Source organism: Bos grunniens, chromosome 5 (assembly GCF_055505025.1).
Source record: "Bos grunniens cultivar Pamir isolate PY7600 chromosome 5, Bosgru_T2T1.0, whole genome shotgun sequence".
Classification (NCBI taxonomy): domain Eukaryota; kingdom Metazoa; phylum Chordata; class Mammalia; order Artiodactyla; family Bovidae; genus Bos; species Bos grunniens.
The window spans coordinates 107,432,112-107,452,036 of NC_141169.1; the positions used below are offsets into that span (position 1 = coordinate 107,432,112).

Here is a 19,925-nt window from a genome sequence, read left to right on the forward strand (position 1 = left end):
TCTCCTGCTTACCCTTTCTGTCAGATCCCGCCGTCTCCCATATATTATACATTCCTAGTATGCTGGCCCCTGTTTTTAGCTGTCCACGTGGCCCTTAAATATAAAATCAAGGACTTCCCTGGTGGCCCAGTGCTTAAGACTTTGCTTCCAGTGGTTGCAGGTTCAATCCCTGGTTGGGGAACTAAGATCCCACATGCCTTGCAGCCAAAAAAACCCAAAATGTAAAACAGAAGTGATAGTGTAACAAAGTCAAGAAAGACTTTTTAAAAATAGTCCACATAAATACATTTTCAAAAAATGTATAAAGAATCAGTTATAAAAATACCATTAAAATAGCTAAGACTAAATCCTTCATCTCACCCGTCACTTGGTTCTCTATTCTCTTTCTGTTGTCTTAGGGGACATTGATTTTTTTTTCCACCATGAATTGACCTTGCCACTCTTTTCCTTCCTCCGCATGTTTTCTCCATCTGATTATTTTCTTTCTTTTTAGAGATAAGATGGATTGCCTGTGCTCCTCCATACTCCCACCTCTCCTTGCCCCTTGGGCCTTTCCTCTGCTCTCTAGGCATTCTGAGATCTAATCCATTCACCCAGAAAAGCTGTGACAAACCTAAACAGCATGTTAAAAAGCAGAGACATCACTTTGCCAATAAAGGTCTGTCTAGTCAAAGCTGTGGTTTTTCCAGTAGTCATGTATGGATGTGAAAATTGGACCATAAAGAAAGTCTAAGTGCTGAAGAATGGATGCTTTTGAACTGTGGTGTCAGAAAAGGTTCTTGAGAGTCCCTTGGATGATAAGGAGACCAAACCAGTCAATCCTAAGGAAATCAGTCCTGAATATTCATTAGAAGGACTGATGCTGAAGCTGAAGCTCCAACTTTGACCACCTGATTTGAAGAGCTGACTCATTGGAACAAGAGTCTGATGCTGGGAAAGATTGAAGGCAGGAAGAGAAGGGGATGGCACAGGATGAGATGGTTGGATGGCATCACCGACTGGATGGATATGAATTTGAGCAAGCTCAGGGAGTTGGTGATGGACAGGGGAGCCTGGTGTGCTGCAGTCCATGCAGTCACAGAGTCGGACATGACTGAGAGACTGAACTGAGCTGAATCCACTCAACCAGGTGGGAGGGAGGATTCTGTCCCTCAGGATCCCTGGGCTGGGTTTAGGGTGGTTTAAGACAGCTCTTGGGCTGCAGTCCATGGGGTTGCTAAGGGTCAGACATGACTGAATGACTTCACTTTGACTTTTCACTTTCATGCATTGGAGAAGGAAATGGCAATCCACTCCAGTGTTCTTGCCTGGAGAATCCCAGGGACAGGGGAGCCTGGTGGGCTGCCGTTTATGGGGTCGCACAGAGTCAGACACGACTGAAGAGACTTAGCAGCAGCAGCAGCAAGACATCTCCACCCAGAACACAAGAAAGATAAACGAAAACATCTCTTTGTCTCGTTTTCCTGAGAAAGCTAGTGACTGTCCATGGTCAGGATGCATAGTTTCTACGGCTGTGGCATTTAGCCCCAGACAATGATGCAGTGGGAAGCTGTTCCAGCCCCAGACTGTGTCACAGAGAGTAAGCTCTTGGAAGACTATGAGAGGCTGAATACATGTCTGGACCATCCCTGGAGACAGTTACAGAAAAGTGCATGACGATGTTTCCTGTGAGAACATTCTAGAAAGTCCCAGATCCATTCCATTTCCTCAGAAACATAAGAGGAGTGTTATTATTAATTAGGAGCCTAAATACCCAAGGGGCTCGGGCAGGTAATTTGAATGAGGATAAGAGACACTGGTTTGGTGACTCAGGTAAAACCGAGAATCCGTTGCTAGTCCAAAGTGGTGGGTATTGCCAGTTGTTGGCACAGGAAGATGCTATGTAAGGGGAGCTCGAGAGACCTATTATTTAATGTGAAATTTCCCAAGTTTTAAAACGGTGGCCACTTATCAAAACTTTTAAAATACTTTGTGTGCTAAAGCTTCTTAGCTCTCAGTTTGAGACCCTATGACTAATGATCTCGGGTCATTTCCCATGCTTGCTCTCTAATGGTGGTTATAAATCCAGAATAATAAGAAAAAAGATGATTGAGAAACTTTGCACTGTTATTTCCAGTTTATGAAATGTGTTCTCTTCACATTTGGGACACAGCTGTATATTTTAAAAACATATCCATCTGAGGTTGGACGGCATCACTGACTCGCTGGACATAAGTTTGAGCGAGCTCCAGGAGTTGGTGATGGACAGGGAGGCCCAGCGTGCTGCAGTCCATGGGGTCACAAAGAGTCGGACACGACTGAGTGACTAAACTGAACTGAACCTGAGCTCTATGCATCTGACTCTCCAGCCGCCAGGCCAGGCAACCCCAAGGTTTCATAGAAATGAAATCCCACAAAAGGCCCTAACCTTTCCAGTTAAACTTTCATTGTGAAAATCCATTCTATCTTCAAAGAAGTGCTAGTTCCTAAATTATTTACTACTGTTCACTTTGCAAAACTTGTTAAAGACAATCACCATAAACCACCAGTAACAATTTCATAACTATAGATAAATTTTATTCCTAAATAGAAGATGAAAAAATTGAACCCAGCAGTTTATTCAAAGAATAATGAATATATGACTAAGCAAAGTTTATTTCAAGAAGGTAAGGATGGGCTGAACATTAGAAAATCTGTTGATTCTTGTGTTACGACTTCCCTGGTAGCTCAGACAGCAAAGAATCTGTGCCTACAATGCAGGAGATCCAGATTTGATCCCTGGGTTGAGAAGAGCCCCTGGAGAAGGAAATGGCAACCCTCTCCAGTATTCTTGCCAGGAAAAGTCCCAGGACAGAGAAGCCTGGGGGCTACAGCCCATGGGGTCGCAAAGAGTCAGACAGGACTGAGTGACTAAGCACATTCATACCTGTGTTGAAAAAAATTTGAAAACTGTGGGAATTGTGAATTAAGTTTTGTCTGGGGCAAAATGAGGACTGCAGCCCAGGAAACATTCTTTTTGGATGGCTCTGAGAAACTGCCTCAAGGAGGCAAGAGGAGGAATAGGGATATATAGGAGTTTTGCAACAAAGGGCAGGTAGTCATTTGGGAACACCAAAAGATTACTGTTAATGAAAGAAACCAGATATGGCAAGTTAAGGAATTTAGCACTTTTCTTTGTATGGGAAGATGCAAGAGTCTGGACGCACTGAAATCATTCCTTTGATCTGTCCCTCAGCTTTCTGGGGCCTGTATCCTGTATTTTCACATCCTGAGTTCCCTCAGGGCTCATCAGCTCACCTTCCACGATGACGGCAATCGTTGGTGACAGCGACACCCTTTGTTAACTGATGTGGCAGGACATATTCCATTTCTCCTAGTGTAGTTCATTATATTCATGAGTCAGAATAAAAAAGGAGCACAGTGATAGAGCTCAATAGACAGTTGATAAATTTAATATCTTTCCCAATTAAATGCTTATAGTAAATAAGGAACAGAAAAATGATGTGTGTGTGCTCAGTCATGTCCGACTCTTTATGACTCTCTGGACTATAGCCGGTCCGCCTCTCTGTCCGTGGGATTTTTCAGGCAAGACTACTGGAATGGGTTGACATTTTCTCCCCAGGGGATCTTTCCCACCCAGGGATCAAACCCACATTTTTTGTGTCTTCTGCATTAGCAGGGAGATTCTTTACCCCTAAGCCATTGGGGAAGTCCTTAAAGATTATAGTGTTCTAGGAAATGGCAACCCACTCCAGCGTTCTTGTCTGGAGAATCCCGGGGACGGGGGAGCCTGGTAGGCTGCAGTCCATGGGGTCGCTAAGAGTCAGACATGACTGAGCGGCTTCACTCTCACTTTTCACTTTCATGCATTGGAGAAGGAAATGGCAGCCCACTCCAATATTCTTGCCTGGAGAATCCCAGGGACAGAGGAGCCTAGTGGGCTGCCGTCTATGGGGTCACACAGAGTCGGACACGACTGAAGTGACTTAGCAGCAGCAGCAGCAGCACCAACTAGGAGCAAATGTTTGTCATCCTGAGTTAAAGACTGAGTGCCCTTTTTCTTGTCTTGTGTTGATATTTTGGCCAATGCAAGAGCAAGAGTGAAAACTGCATTATTTGTAGGTGATATGATCGTTAAAATAGAAATTTCAGAGACATCAGTTGATAAGCTATTAAAACTATAAGACATTTTCAGTGGGGTAGTACACAAGATAAATACATACAGCATTCCATAGCTTGTATGTACGTTACACACATTTACATTTGAAATATCCATTGTGATTGATATTTAAGTCGTTTTCAAGTTTTTACTATTCCAAAAAATGTAGCAATAAACATTCTTGTACAGACCATTTCTGTACATTTATTCATTTGCCTCCTTGAAATTAGCTCCTAGAAATGGAATTGTTCAATAAAAGATTATGGAAATTTCATATTGCCAAACTATGGGGCAGGGATCTTTACTTAACCTTTTTTTCCCCCCACTTTATTTTTTGTCAGATGGCTAACCAGTTGCCCCAGTATTACTTACTAAATAATCCATTCTTTCCTCACCACTTTGTAATAGATTTACTATACATATTGGATTGAAGGATATCTGTATATCCTATATTTCATAGTAAGTGAAAAAAATCAGATTCTAAATCTGTAGGTATTCTTGGACAAGTAAAAATTGTAATCTGTGGAGTTATATAAAAGCTCAATCTGTGGAGTTATATAAAAGCTCAGAAGTATATTTTTTTAAGTTTTTTTTTTTTTTTTGACGTGGACCATTTTTAAAGTCTTTGCTGAATTGTTACAATAGTGCTTTGGCTGTTTACACTTTAGTTTTTTGGAGGAGGGGTTTGTAAGATCTTAGCTCCCTGACAAAGGCTAAGCATTGGAAGGTGAACCCTTAACCACCTGACTGCCAAGGAAGTCCCTCAGAAGGACCTTAAATTGTTTCCTTTTTGCTTCCTACGGGCAGATAGTATTTCTTTGCCTAGAAAATCCTTCCTCTCTTGTAGCTCATTTTACCTAGGTAACTTCAATAGGAGGGCATCCTATTTAAGTCTTAGCTTAAATTTCTTGGTGGGTGTAGGGTAGGGGGGTTCGACACAGGGGGTAGGCAAACACCCTGTCCTAGGTAAGCATTTTTTCAAAGAATCCTGTACATGCCATACTACCTACAAACCATCCTGCATGTTCTTACTTATCTAAATTACACTTTATTGTTTCTCTGGACCCCAAGCTCTATGAGGGCTGCACACGGGTCAGTCTTATTCATTCTGGAGCCTAGCACAGTGCCTGGCAAATAACCGTCATTAACTGAGCACTTCAGTTCAGTTCAGCTCAGTTCAGTCGCTCAGTCGTGTCCGACTCTTTGCAACCCCATGAATTGCAGCACGCCAGGCCTCCCTGTCCATCACCAACTCCCAGAGTTCACTCATACTCATGTCCATTGAGTCAGTGATGCCATCCAGCCATCTCATCCTCTGTCGTCCCCTTCTCCTCCTGCCCCCAATCCCTCCCAGCATCAGAGTCTTTTCCAATGAGTTAGCTCTTCACATGAGGTGGCCAAAGTACTGGAGTTCCAGCTTCAGCATCATTCCCTCCAAAGAAATCCCAGGGCTGATCTCCTTCAGAATGGACTGGTTGGATCTTCTTTCAGTCCAAGGGACTCTCAAGAGTCTTCTCCAACACCACAGTTCAAAAGCATCAATTCTTCGGCACTCAGCCTTCTTCACAGTCCAACTCTCACATCCATACATGACCACAGGAAAAACCATTGCCTTGACTAGACGGACCTTTGTTGGCAAAGTAATGTCTCTGCTTTTGAATATGCTATCTAGGTTGGTCATAACTTTCCTTCCAAGGAGTAAGCGTCTTTTAATTTCATGGCTGCAATCACCATCTGCAGTGATTTTGGAGCCCCCCCAAATTTATTCTGACACTGTTTCCACTGTTTCCCCATCTATTTCCCATGAAGTGATGGGACCGGATGCCATGATCTTAGTTTTCTGAATGTTGAGTCTTAAGCCAACTTTTTCACTCTCCTCTTTCACTTTCATCAAGAGGCTTTTTAGTTCCTCTTCACTTTCTGCCATAAGGGTGGTGTCATCTGCATATCTGAGGTTATTGAGATTTCTCCCGGCAATCTTGATTTCAGTTTGTGTTTCTTCCAATCCAGCGTTTCTCATGATGTACTCTGCATAGAAGTTAAATAAGCAGGGTGACTTACTGTTTGCCAAATACCGCGCTAGGTGCCTTTAACGACCTCACTACACCCTTAGATACTATTATCACCTCAGTTCTGAGAGTGAGGAAACCGAGTCTGAGCATGAAAGCTTGTCCTCCTGCTGCTGCTGCTAAGTCGCTTCAGTCGTGTCCGACTCTGTGTGACCCCAGAGACGGCAGCCCACCAGGCTCCCCGGTCCCTGGGATTCTCCAGGCAAGAACACTGGAGTGGGTTGCCATTTCCTTCTCCAATGCATGAAAGTGAAAAGTGAAAGTGAAGTCGCTCAGTCGTGTCCGACGCTCAGCGACCCCACGGACTGCAGCCTTCCAGGCTCCTCCATCCATGGGATTTTCCAGGCAAGAGTACTGGAGTGGGGTGCCAGTGCCTTCTCCGGAAAGCTTGTCCTGCGGGCTATTAATTCTCAGGCCTGTCTACCTCTTGGTCACTACGCGGTGATCAATAAATATAAGAGGAAGAACAGCCAGCGAGGTTCTCTCAGAGTGGACGTTACACTTCAACTGCAGGCCTGGACGTGTGCTTGGACTGAAAACCCTTTAAAAAGCCCAGGACCACTCAGATCCTGGCAAGCTCCGCCCACCCCGCGCCGAGACCGGAAGGGAGCGTCAGGGGCGGGGCGGGCTTCCGGGGACGGGGCGGGGCCGGCGTTGGTTGGCCGGCTGCAGCCGGAAGTCGGGAGGTTTGGCGTCCAAAGACGCCGGCCTGTGACAGGGGAGAAGGAGGCCTACGAGAAGGTTGCCTCTCCGTCCCTTGGCTCCCGGGGACCCTCGGAAAAATCCAGTGCCCCGACCCTGCGGCCGGCCCCTTCCCCTAGGCTCTCTCCGCTCGATTTCGCCACCGCTATGTGGGAAGCGAATCCGGTGAGTAGCCGGGTGGGATGGGGCGGACCGATGGGCGGGGTTGACGGGAGAGGGCGGGCGGAGTTCCCGGGAACTGCGCCCCCCACACCCCGCACCCCTCCTGGCCCCGCCGGCCGGCTGTTGAGTTCCGAGAACGCGGAGGCCCCGGATTCGGCGGCTCCGGCAGCACCTTGCGAACAGTGGAGAAGGCTTGGTGGGTCTCCAGTGCCGGGCAGGCTGTCTGACCCGTCCCAGTGATTGATTTGGACTCGCTGTGGTTACTCTGCTCCCCATCCCTCCACACTGTCGTTTTAGACTGCGTTTTGCTGTCTGGCTGGCGTTTCCTGGGCCTCGAACCTGTGAGTCTTCGTTAGGCTCAGATGTACTTGCCAGCCTTCCACCTCACCCCTATCCAAAGCGAAGGGGCTTTCCCCCCGGACTCTCCCCTGAATGGGCCTAAGAGGAACCGCCGGGGCGCCTTTCCCCTTTTTGATGGACAGCCTGGGAAAACGGGTGGGAGGGGTGGAGGGGCGAACGTGTGTTCTTAGATTTTTTTTTTCTCCCCCGGGTGGACAGAAGTGGTGACCTGGAGCGTTCCCGCTGCAAGTCTTTCTCCCTCCGGTATTCGCATTGTGTCTACATATATTTTTATTTTGTTTTTGTACCTTCGTTTAATATGCAGCTTTAAAAGAGAGGAGTCCGTTTGCCAGGAGTATTTCTATTAGTCTCCTGTTAGAGGCGAAGTCGCCTGGTAACACAGTTAGACGCTGTTTACACCTTTGAGTTAACTGGAAAATGGCAGAATCATGTATCAGCGAATTGTTGGCCAAAATATGTGCAGCTGCCCCGTCTATTGAGAGAAATTCCTGAGTCTACTTTAGTAACCCAGTTTCCATATTTGCAGTAACTCCTTTTCTGTCATCAGTACTACATCTTCCTCGTTCCTGGAGTATATTTCCAGGTAAAGAAGAGAGTTATCAGTAAATTTCCATCTGTTTTTCCCAAGTAGAGACTAGTCTGTTGGTCTGGATTTTTTCGCTGCATGTTGTGGTTCCATCCCAGACCTTCATGTAATGATGGTCATCATTTAAGACTTTTTTTGTTTTTGGCTCAGACATAGAATCCTCTAATATAAGGTCACATCAGAGGAAAGTAATTGCCGGGTTTTGATTTTAGCAAAAATAATTGCAGATTGTGAGAATGTATTCTGCTTATATATTCACTTTCGCTGTCATCAGTCAGTTTCATATATTATTATTATGTGTGTGTGTGTGTATTCAGTTTTTATTGGCTGTCCTCTTCCTGGTTTCTCCATAACACATCTTTACTCATCTAAGTACATGTCTTGCTCAAAGTCACATGTCTTAAATCCTTCATTATGTTGTAAGCTCCACAGGGGCAGAGATTTTTGTCTGTTTTGTTTCCTGTGGCATCCAAAGACTAGGGAAGAGAGCCTGGCATATAGTAGGTGCTCAGTAAATGCCCCTTGAATTCACAAAGGCCATTGTATCAACACTGGGAAGACTCCTTTGCTCCATTTTTTTTTTTTCTCTTTCTCCATAACGTACATATCAGAATTCACTATTGGGTCACTGGTGTGTTTGTGAGGGTTATAGAGGCGCTAGTGAATATCTCCTGTATTTAGTTTGTTATGGCATTATCTCACTTCTTTGGAAGGAATGGTTGGTTTTCTCTAAAATCATTCTAGCGATTTTGCTTGATTTCAGTAGAGCAGACTGACTTTTGTTAATTGTGATGAACTTTGCACCTACAAACCCACATTCTTCTTCTGACCCTTGTCTTGCCACTCTAATATGTCTTAATGGTCCTGTGTTTTCTTACTGATACTGTTTTTCTTCCTCTGAGCATATGAATACTATCAATAAGGACAGTTTGTGAAGTGAAAGTTGCTCAGTCATGTCCAACTGTTTGCGACCCCATGGACTACATAGTCCATGGAATTCTCCAGGCCAGAATACTGGAGTGGGTAGCTTTTCCCTTCTCCAGGAGATCTGCCCAACCCAGGGACTGAACCCAGGTCTATTCTGTATAAATACAGCCAGCATCCTGCATTTGGGTTTCCTCTGGCAATTTGTTAGTTTCTTTTAATAGAAGAAGCATCTGGATTGTCTGTCCAGCTGTGCTCCTGGAGTAAAAATTAATTTTAATGTTTCTCTAAACCAAACACAATTGGGAAGATGAAAAAAAAAAAGCATCCTAAAGATAAATACAGATGACTCTGTGTTACCCACCAGTGTAAATTACTGTTTACCATTTCTTTCCATTGAATGGTATAATAAATTCTGCTTTGTGGAGGAAGGCATAGTGAACTGCTTTAATTGAAGATGTCTGCTAATTTCTCCCTGTATTGTTTTGGTAGTATCTATGACTCTGATATGCCACCTGTAATCTGCAAATATATCTCCTCTGGCAAATACACCTCCTGTGTGATACTGTATTCTACTTGCAAGTGTTTTGGGGAGATAACTGCACTGACTCTGGCTGTGGTAATACTAGAAGCAGCCGCCCCCTTCCACCTGGAAAGTCACCCAGACATGTTTGGAGTGTGGAAAATCACCATGAACTTGCAGCATTTCCTTGGGTGGGGGGAAACCCCACACAAGAAAACCAAGGAGCTATAAATAAACTTTATCTCAGCACACAGTTTTATTTTCCTTTTTCAAGACAGTCATGAGGTTGGTGGTGATTCTGTTCAAGTCTTTTACCAGCCAGGCACCGACTGAGGCAGACCCGGTTGACAGGCGGCATGTTCTCAGTTCCAGTGGGGGTTCCTGGCAGTTCTCCACCCACTGGGGGAGGCAGCCCTTGGCCAGTGTCCCTCAGTTTAGGAAAACGGCAAGATCTGCAGAAAGGACTTGGAAGGAGCACCATCACTGCCTGACTCTGCATACCCTGACCTTGCCCTGCCTTTTGCTCTCTCTGCCATTGTCTTACCCCTCTTTGCTGAAAATAGATTAAGTGTCAACATTACATGGGAGGGAGTTCCAGCTTCTCTCTGATGACAGAAAGTGAAAAGTGACAAACGTCTCTTAAGATAACAGGTCATCTCTTGCAGTAACAGGGTCTTAGTTCATAAAGAGTGATAAACTCTTGTGAAATTCCTTTTCCCTTGTTAGCTCGGACGGTGAGAACAGTCTAGTGACGTAGCGGAGGGAGGAGGAAATGACTTTGCCAAGATCAAGCAGGTGGGGAAGCCACGGAACTCTTAGCACCCATGTCCTCGCTGCCTCTGTCCTGCGCTTGGCGGGAGCCGTGATGATGTTTGTAAGTCAGCGCGGCACTCCACCTGCCAAGCCTCCTTTTCCTCTGTTGTTTTATCATCACAGCTGAGCTGCTTCCAGACTTCTCTCCTTTCTCTGTCCAGCATCTTGAGAGAATAGTCTTACACTTTGTGTCATTCTTACTCAAACCTCAGCTCCGCCAGCCCTGCCTCTGCCCCAGCACCTGGCTTGCTGGGAGGTCACCAGGAGCTTACGGATCACCATGCACAACGGCCACCTGCACACCTGACCCTCTTCTGTCTTTCTGCAGCATTAATGCCACTGGAAGTATTTCTCACAACCTCCTCTCTCTTCTTTTGGAATTTTCTGGGACTGTACTTCTTTGGATTTCTTTTCCTTCCTGTGATTTGTCCTTGAATCCTGATCTTGGCTTAGCTGCACTGCCTTTTTCTGTCCTGAAACGTTCCACCTTCCCCTTGTTCTTGTCTCGGTGCGTCTTTCTGAACTCCCAGGCTTCAGGTATCACTCTGATGGCCGTGCCTGCCCAATGTATGCCATTAATCCTGACCCCTTCTCTGAACTGGGAGATGGACAGAGCTACTGGTTGTCTGTCCAAGAGTTCATAGGTAGCATGTCTAAACCCAGCTCCCTGAGCTGTCAAGTCATGATTTCACCCCATCAACAAACACGAGATAAACACCTGCTTACTCCAGACACTAGGAAGGGACCAGTGCAAACCTGGACCGCGTCAGAGCCTATCCTCAAGGGCTGGAGGTATAGTTTGAATGGGGCCAGTGTTGCCAGAGGGTGTCTGGGGGACTGGGTAGGTTTAGTGAAGTAACTTACAGTTTGAGCTAGGTGTCCGAGTCACATGATGTGGTCTCATGGAAAGGACAGAGGAAGCAAAATAGCTGAAGCCCGCAAAAGCAAGAGAGAATGACCCGTACAGCTTCAGTGGAGGAGTGACATGGAAGAAGAGCATGGCTGGTGGGTCAAGTCTAGGTGAGGACATCGCGAGAGAATGAGTGTGGAGGGCTGTAGGGGGTGGCAGCTGACATCTGTGGCTGTGTGTGTCTGGAGTAGGCAGTGTCTTTCATAGACGTACCCTTGGGCTGGAGGGGGGATGGAGGTAGGGTGGGTTCCTCGCAGGGAAAGTTTAGACAGTGTAGTGTCTATGCAGACATGTTCTCAAGATCAGCATCCACTTGGGGTTTGGTAACTGACAGGTGCTTCCAGACTTCTCTCCTTTCTGTGTCCAGCATCTTGAGAGAATAGTCGTACACTTTTTGTCTTTCTTACTCAAACTTCAGCTCCCCCAGCCCCTCCTCTGCCCCAGCACCTGACTTGCTGGGAGGTCACCGAGAACTTTGGCATTGTCTTGGCATTCTCTATAATTGTTCTGGCAATGGGTTTAGCTGAGCTTAGAGAGGTGTGTGATGTGTGCGATGTTTGGTGGCTGGGGGCAACACTGACTAGTTTACGGGGTCCTCCGGTACTTCTGTGAGGTGGGGGCGGGTGTAAATTACTGTCCTTTGTTTAATGATGAGACAAAGGCTCAACCTTGGGTGCATTTTCTGAATAAGGACAGCCCAGTTTTCAACACAGAGCTTTCTGTCCCCAGAACAAGTGCTTTTCCCATTCCAACTTGGGATGTAGGATTTAGAGTGAGTAGAAAAGACCCTGTGGGGAGGGCTGCAGGAAACCAGAGCTAAAGGAAGGGCTCCTGAACTGCAGAAAATCTTTGTGATGACATCTCTGGGGATTCAGGACTTTCTAGTGATGTCGCCCACAAATAGGAGGAGAAAGACAATGCGGCCCTCCTGGAATTGGCATGGTGGGCACTGCACAGGGCTTAGGGGTGAGTCTGGTGTCAGGGCAGAACAGTCGGAGACAAAGCTGGGGGTGCGTGTTCATGGTTGAGGCCTGAAGGGATGGCGTGGGGTGGTTCACCGAGGGAGCCCCCCCTGGCCTGGTGCTCATGCAGGGTGTTGAGGCCTTTGGCACGTGCAGCTTCCCCTCCCAGAGTAGACTTGCTTTGGAAATAAGGTCTGAGGTCGCTCACTCATTTATTTAGCACTTACTATAAGCCAGTGAGTTCTCAGGCCCAGAGTTCACGGTAGTGAGCAACCCAGCAGGCCTGGCCCTTGTGGGTTTGCGGTCTATGCAGTGAGGCAGACATTACACCAATAACTGCACCTTAGCGTTCAACTCCAACCATAGTAGAAGCTCTGAAAGAAAAAGCACACTGGAATGTGTAACAGGAGGAGCTAGTGCTGGACTCGGAGATCCATCCGGTCAGGCCACCCAGTGAGAGCTCCTTCTGCAGAGATTTGAGGGACTGAGCAAGGGTTAGCCAGGTACAGTCATCATGGGAGGGGAGGAGGGCTGTTCAGACAGCAGAGATGCCCCGAGCGAAGGCCCCGAGGCAGGAAGGAGCTTGAGAGAGAAGCCATCTGTGGCTGGAACGCCAGGAACCAGGAGTCCGGCCGGTAGGTAGTTAGGAACAGGCCACGTGTGGATTTGTGGCACCTGTTTAGGATTTGACTTTTACCCTCAGAGGAGGGGTTTTACAAAGATCATTCTGGCTGCTGTGGGGAAAATGAGTTCTGTGTTAGAGAGTATGCGAGGCAGAGTGATGGGCTGCCAAAGGTCTCCACATCCTGGTCACCAGAAAGTGTGACTCTTGTCAGGTCACGGAGCAAAAGGGAGTTAAGATTGCTGGTCAGCTGACTAATAATGGGGAGTGTATCTTGAATTGTACAGGTGTACCCAGTGTCGTCATCACTGGGGTCCTTAAAAGCAGAAGATGGAGATAGGAGTGAGTCAGAGGGAGCGTGAGGCTGGAGGAAGAATCACAGATGTACATCATTGCTGACTGGAGATGGACTTAAGGGAGCCGTAAAGCAAGCAGTGCGATCGGCTTTTAGAAGCTGGAAAAGCCGAGGAAATTGAGCCCCCCAGCAGCCTCCAGGTGGGAACCAAGCCCATCTTAATTTTAGCCTGTGAGTCCCACATCAGACCGCAACAGACCTGTGAGATGAGAAAGTGTGTTCTTATAAGTCACTGAATTGGTGGTGGTTTGTTCTGGCAGTGACTAGAACTTGCACAGATGGACATCTGAAGGACCGTGGGGAGGCACTTAGGGAGCTGTAGTGTGTGGTCCAGGGTTGAGGAGAGCAGGGTGGGTCAACCCAGGTCAACACAGTCACCAAATTGACACACTTATAATATCAGATAACTGTAGGATTCAACCAGCCAGGATGTTTGGAAGATGGGAGCAAGTGGATTCTTGGACTGCTTCAGTTTCTGGAAAGTATCTGTTCCTGTTCTCTTGTAACACTGGTTGTGTTCTTTATATATTCACAATACTAAGGTCAGTCTTCCTCTCCAATGAGTCAGGAAAACCATCAGATTCTTGGAGGAAATCAGAGCCTAGCAATTGAGCCATTTCCAGCATAGTTTGGTGACTTTGTGAAATCTGGTATTGTATTCTCAGCATTAAAACTTGGGGTAAAAAAGGGTTTAGCGATGTTTTGGCCTTGGACTAGTAGGTTGCCGTTATTTACGATGCTGACTGTGTTTCAGCATCACTTCCATAGGCCTCTGGAAATCAAGCTTGACCATAGGCTTAATCTGTATCACGAAGAAGTGTTTTTAATCTCATCCCTCCCTTCAGCAACTCTTGTCAGCACTTTTATCCTTGGCAGCCAGTAAATCAGGTGGTAAGAGGAATCTTACAGACACTGTCATTTCTTCCTTCAGCGTCTGAAAGCACGTGCTCTGAGGTGGCAGGATTTGCTGGTACTTGGTTTTCACTGTTTCCTTCCACACCCAGTTATACTCGGGAGGCACATTGCTGCCTTCTGAGTGTCCCAGATGTTTAAGCATCATTTAGGAACCCAGCAGCACATTTCCTTGCTGTTTGTATAGCTTGAGCTCTTTTAGTTGTGAATGGATTGCACCTTTTCCAGCCCACGTCACAGCCCACAAAAGTATCATTGCCTGAATGAAAGCCAACTTCCCTTGTACCATGAGTTCCCATCAGTAAACAGAACAGAAGGCTGTTGAGTTCTCCTACCCTGTTACATACTACATGTGCTACAAGAATGGATTTGTATTTTCTCTCTTGTAGTTTGTTCAATTTTAAAACTAAATACATGTTGAAACACTCAAGTGATAACAATCGCTCTGCTGTATCATGTGCCATTGATAAGATGTGACTTCCAACAGAGTAATTTAATAAAGAAATTTTGTCAAGAGCTTGTTTTTTTTTGGTCACAGCAGTTAAATTGGGCATTAAATTTGGATTGACAGGTTCTCAGCAATATCAAGACTTTTGCCCATTTTAGCTGGGTAATGCCTGTTTAGCCTGGGTTCCTCTGTATCCTTATCAACAAAGGAGATTGATTTGGGCTCTGTTTGAAAATTGTGTGGAAGTTTATTTGTTTTTACACCATTATATTTGCTGAACACCAGCTTATATGAGCTGATTAACACAGACCGAACATAGGCGTTATGGTAAGAAAATAAAGGATTTTTGTGAAAATCATTATTAAGCTTATATTTCAACTTTGCAAACTGCATGTGAACAAATTTCTTCCTTTACTTTTTTTTCTCTGAAAATGCCTTTGAACTACTTCCTAATTCTTAAGGACCATGTTTTAAAGATGCTAAGGAAGACAAAAAGGGACTAGGACCGAGCACCAGGAACCTGTCAAGTGATAGCATGAATAGATGTAAAGATGCAAACGGTTGAGGATCATGGCCAGAAATCTAAGATGATTTGGAGAGTGTGATTCAATGAAAACTGAGAAAAAAGTAATTTAGATTAATGGGTAAAATGTTACTGAGAGGTTAAATAAGATAAGGTCTGATAAACGTGCACAGGACTGAGGACAGCTCATTGGAGGTCCTGGCAAGTGCCTGTGTGCGTGCGTGTGTCCGTCTGTGACAGTGGTAGGAGATACTGGGCCAGAAGCTGGCAAACCCGAGTTAGAGTAGGTGTTAGCGTGCCTGGAAAGGGAACCAACAAGCACAGTGTGTGTAGACACACAGTTATAGTTAGTAAGCCTCCACAGGAGAAGAGGCGGAATCCCCAAAGCACTCAACCGAAAAGAAGATTGAAAAAAAAAGATGAAAAGGGGACAAAGAACAGGGGACAAGTAAAAAGCAAATAGCAAGATGATAAACCTAACCAATCGATAATAGTAAGTAATACTCCAAACATTCCAGTTAGAAGGCAGATTGTCAGATTGGATTAAAAAGCAAAACCCAGCTGTAAATTGTCTATAGGAAACACACATGGAAAATGAAGACACAAGTAGGATAAAACTAAATGGAAAGAGATACACAGTGCTAACTCTAGTTGAGAGAAAGAGTGGTATTAATATTATAGTAGGTTTCAGTGATAATGGTATTATTAGTTATAAAGAATGCCATATCCTAATGATAAAGAAGTCAGTTCATCAGAAACAACTTTAAACATTTATACACCCAATAACAGAGTATCAAGATACATGAAACAAAACTAGTAAAACTGTTAAGGAGAAATAGACAAATCCCATTTTAGTTGGAGATTTTAATACTCCTGTCTCAATAATTGATGGAATAAGTAGTTAGGAATGAGCAAGGGTATAGAAGACTTGAACAACATTATCAACATCAGCTTCAGCTGATCAATATTTATAGACCATTAATTACATCCAACAACTGCTGAATACACGTTTCTTTTTTTAACTACACAGAGAATATTTAGCAATATAGATCATGTATCTGGGCCATGAATGGAGTCTAAATACATTTAAAAGAATTGGGGATTAGGAAGAGGCGGGCACTCGGCTTGACCCTTGACGCCAGCCCGAAGGATGCTGAGTCCAAACGCCTGCCTCGACCCAGAGCCTCGGAGCACCTCAATCCCTGATGGCGTCCTGGCGGGCAGGAGCGTCTCCCCAGGACTCCCAGAGAGGCCCCCGGGGCCTTGCGCGCCACCGGGGCTGGAGGAGGCTCTGAGTGTGCTGGGGCTGGAGGGAGAACGTGAAAAAAAAAAAAAAGAATTGGGGTCATAGGTATGCTGTCTGAGTGAAATGGAATTAAATTAGAATTCAGTAAACAAAAGATCTGTAAAAATCCTCAAGTATTGGTAAGTAAATAGTAACCTTACAAAACTCATTGATTAAAGAAATAAGGGAAAATAGAACATGAAAACCTATCAAATTTGTGGTATGCTGCTAAGCAGTACTCAGAGGGAAATTTATAGTTATAGCTGCTTATATATAAAAAAAGCCACAAATCAGTGACCACAGCTTCCTCCTTAAGAAATGAGAAAAAGAAGAGCAAATTAAACTAAAGCAGGAACAAAGAGATAAAGTTTAGAGTGAAAATCACGAAAATGAAACAACAGAGAAAATGAAACCAGAAGAAAAAATAGAAAAAGGGAATACAAATTACCAATATTGAGAATGAGAGAGATAGTATCACTACATATTCTACAAATGTGAAAGGATAGTAAGGGGATTGTTATGAACAACTGAATGTCAGTTAGTGTGATGACTGAGATAAAATTGACATGTTCTCTCTAAGACACAAATTACCAAAGCACCCTCAAGAAATAAATCACACAAATAGCCCAGTATTTACTAAAAAATTTAAATTTGTAGAAAAAAATTACCCACAAAGAAAACTGCAAGTGCAGTTGCTTGCCAGTGATTTTTATAAACATTTAAGGAAGAAATAATAACAATTTTGCACAGACTTTCAGAAAATTGAAGTTAAGGTAATACTTCACCACTCTTTCTATGAAACTGTCACCATGCCAATACCAAAACCAATCAAAGACGCTATAAGACAACTACAGATCAACATCCCTAATGAATGTAGACACAAACATTCTAAAGGACAAATCAGACCTAATAATATATAAGGTTAATGCATCATTACCAAATGGTGTTTATCCCCCAAATTCAAGGTTTGTTTAATATTTGAATAGCAATCAGTATGTGCTAATCACTCAGTCATGTCTGACTCTTTGTGACCCCATGGACTCTGTGCCTGGGATTCTTCAGGCAGAATATTGGAGTGGGTAGCCATTCTCTTCAGGGGATCTTCCTGACCCGGGATCAGACCCAGGTCTCCTGCATTGCAGGCAGATTCTTTACCATCTGAGCCATCAGGGAAGCCCAGCAATCAGTATAACTCATCTGCAAATACACTAAAATGAAAAACCGTATGATTATTTCAATGCATGCAGAAAACGCATTTGACAAAATCCAGTATCTATTCCTGATACAAGTTCTGAGCTGCCTAGGACCAGAAGAAAACATGCTCAGCCTGAGAAGGGGTGTACAGAAAAGGTTAACTGAACAGGCCTGGGCTGCTCAAACTCTGCACATTCTCAAGAATGTGCAATGACCAATACCTGTTTTCATGACTGTCCTTTGCTGAACTCCAAAGAACTGAACTCTTGGAATTGGTTATCTAATGAGTGCAATTGCATGGTTGCGATCTTCAGCCATGCTCCATCAGTGTCCAGATAGTTTATACTAGCAATGTGATTGATGGTCAGTTCTAACCTTCTGGAGGTCTGGAACTTTGGCAGCTGAGGTGGGTCACCCACACAGGTGCTATATGCTTGCATGACCAATACCCAGTAGAACCCCTGGACACCTAGGCTCAGGTGAATGTCCTTGGTGGGCAGCCCTCTGTTGCCCACAGAGTTTCTGGGAGAATTAAGTGTCCTGTGTGACTCCAGTGGGAAGGGACACTTGAAAGCTTGAACATGGTTCCTCTGGACTTCACCCCATCCAATTTCCTTTTGGTGTTTATTTCACTCTGTATACTTTTACTGTAATAAACTATAGCCATGAATCGACCAACTCTGAGTCCTGTGAATTCTTCTCTCATGAGCCTCAGGTTGACCTTGGGGACCCCTGACACATGGGACATCTATGAAATACCTGTATCTAATATTAAACTTAGTAGTCAAAGACTGAATGCTTCCCCACTAAGATCAGGAATGAGGCAGTGATGCTTGTTGTTTATGTACCTTTATCCTGGAAATTATAACCAGTGCAGTAAGACAAGAAAAAGCACAGAAAAGAAAAAACAGACATCTGTATGCTAGAAGAAAGAAGGAAAGCTTCTGTCTGTATGATGCCTATATAGAAATGTGATGAAATGTCTAGAAGTTTTCTAGAATTAATAAGTGAGTTTACTAAGGTTGCCAAATACAGAAACCATATCCCCAAATCAACATATATCTACATACTAGCAACATTCAATCAGAAATTGAAATTTCAAATGCAGTTCCATTTACAGTAGTATCAAAAATAGGTATGAATCTTGCAGAAATGATGTGTGGGATCTGTACATGATGAGTGGGATCTGTACATCAAAAACTATAAAACATTATTGAAAACAGTTAAAGAAGATGTAAATAAGTCAAGAGACATACCTCATTCATGGGTTGGAATACTAAATATTGTTGAGATGCCAGTTCCAGGTAGCTCATTCACTATTCAATCCCAGTCGAACATGAACGGACCTAGACTTGCCAAAGCAGTTCTGAGAAAGAAGAACAAATTTGGAGTGCTAACCAGACCACCTGACCTCCTCTTGAGAAACCTGTATACAGGTCAGGAAGCAACAATTAGAACTGGACATAGAACAACAGACTGGTTCCAAATAGGAAAAGGAGTACGTCAAGGCTGTATATTGTCACCCTGCTTGTTTAACTTCTGTGCAGAGTACATCATGAGAAACGCTGGGCTGGAAGAAGCACAAGCTGGAATCAAGATTGCCGGGAGAAATATCAATAACCTCAGATATGCAGATGACACCACCCTTGTGGCAGAAAGTGAAGAAGAACTGTAAGAGCCTCTTGATGAAAGTGAAAGAGGAAAGTGAAAAAGTTGGCTTAAAGCTCAATATTCAGAAAACTAAGATCATGGCATCTGGTCCCATCACTTTATGGGAAATAGATGGGGAAACAGTGGAAACAGTGTCAGACTTTATTTTTTGGGGGCTCCAAAATCATTGCAGATCGTGATGGCAGCCATGAAATTAAAAGACACTTACTCCTTAGAAGGAAAGTTATGACCAACCTAGATAGCATATTAAAAAGCAGAGAGATTACTTTGCCAACAAAGGTCCATCTAGTCAAGGCTATGGTTTTTCCGGTGGTCATGTATGGGTGTGAGAGTTGGACTGTGAAGAAAGCTGAGCACTGATGAATTGATGCTTTTGAACTGTGGTGTTGGAGAAGACTCTTGAGAGTCCCTTGGACTGCAAGGAGATCCAACCAGTCCATCCTAAAGGAGATCAGTCCTGAGTGTTCATTGGAAGGACTGATGCTGAAGCTGAAACTCCAATATTTTGGTCACCTCATGCAAAGAGTTGACTCATTTGAAAAGACCCTGATGCTGGGAAAGATTAAGGGCAGGAGGAGAAGGGGACGACAGGGGATGAGATGGTTGGATGGCATCACCGACACAATGGACATGGGTTTGGGTGGACTCCAGGAGTTGATGGACGGGGAGGTCTGGCGGGTTGCGGTTCATGGGGTCGCAAAGAATTGGACACAACTGAGCAACTGAACTGAACTGAATGCTATCTGATTAAAAGATTGAGTATGAA

General features: G+C 44.5%; 1 protein-coding gene across 8 annotated transcripts in view; it reads left to right on the plus strand.

Moving 5' to 3' along the window:
• The first annotated feature begins 6,863 nt into the window (after positions 1-6,863).
• Positions 6,864-19,925, plus strand: part of PARP11 (poly(ADP-ribose) polymerase family member 11) — a 33,949-nt gene continuing 20,887 nt past the window's right edge. For all 8 annotated transcript variants that reach the window (XM_086404267.1, XM_086404265.1, XM_086404268.1 and 5 more), the window contains exon 1: positions 6,864-7,074. Coding sequence is in view for 1 of the 8 variants with exons in the window: in XM_086404266.1 (XP_086260392.1) it covers positions 7,057-7,074 (18 nt within the window). In the remaining 7 variants the exon portion in view is untranslated. The remainder of the gene's footprint in view (positions 7,075-19,925) is intronic.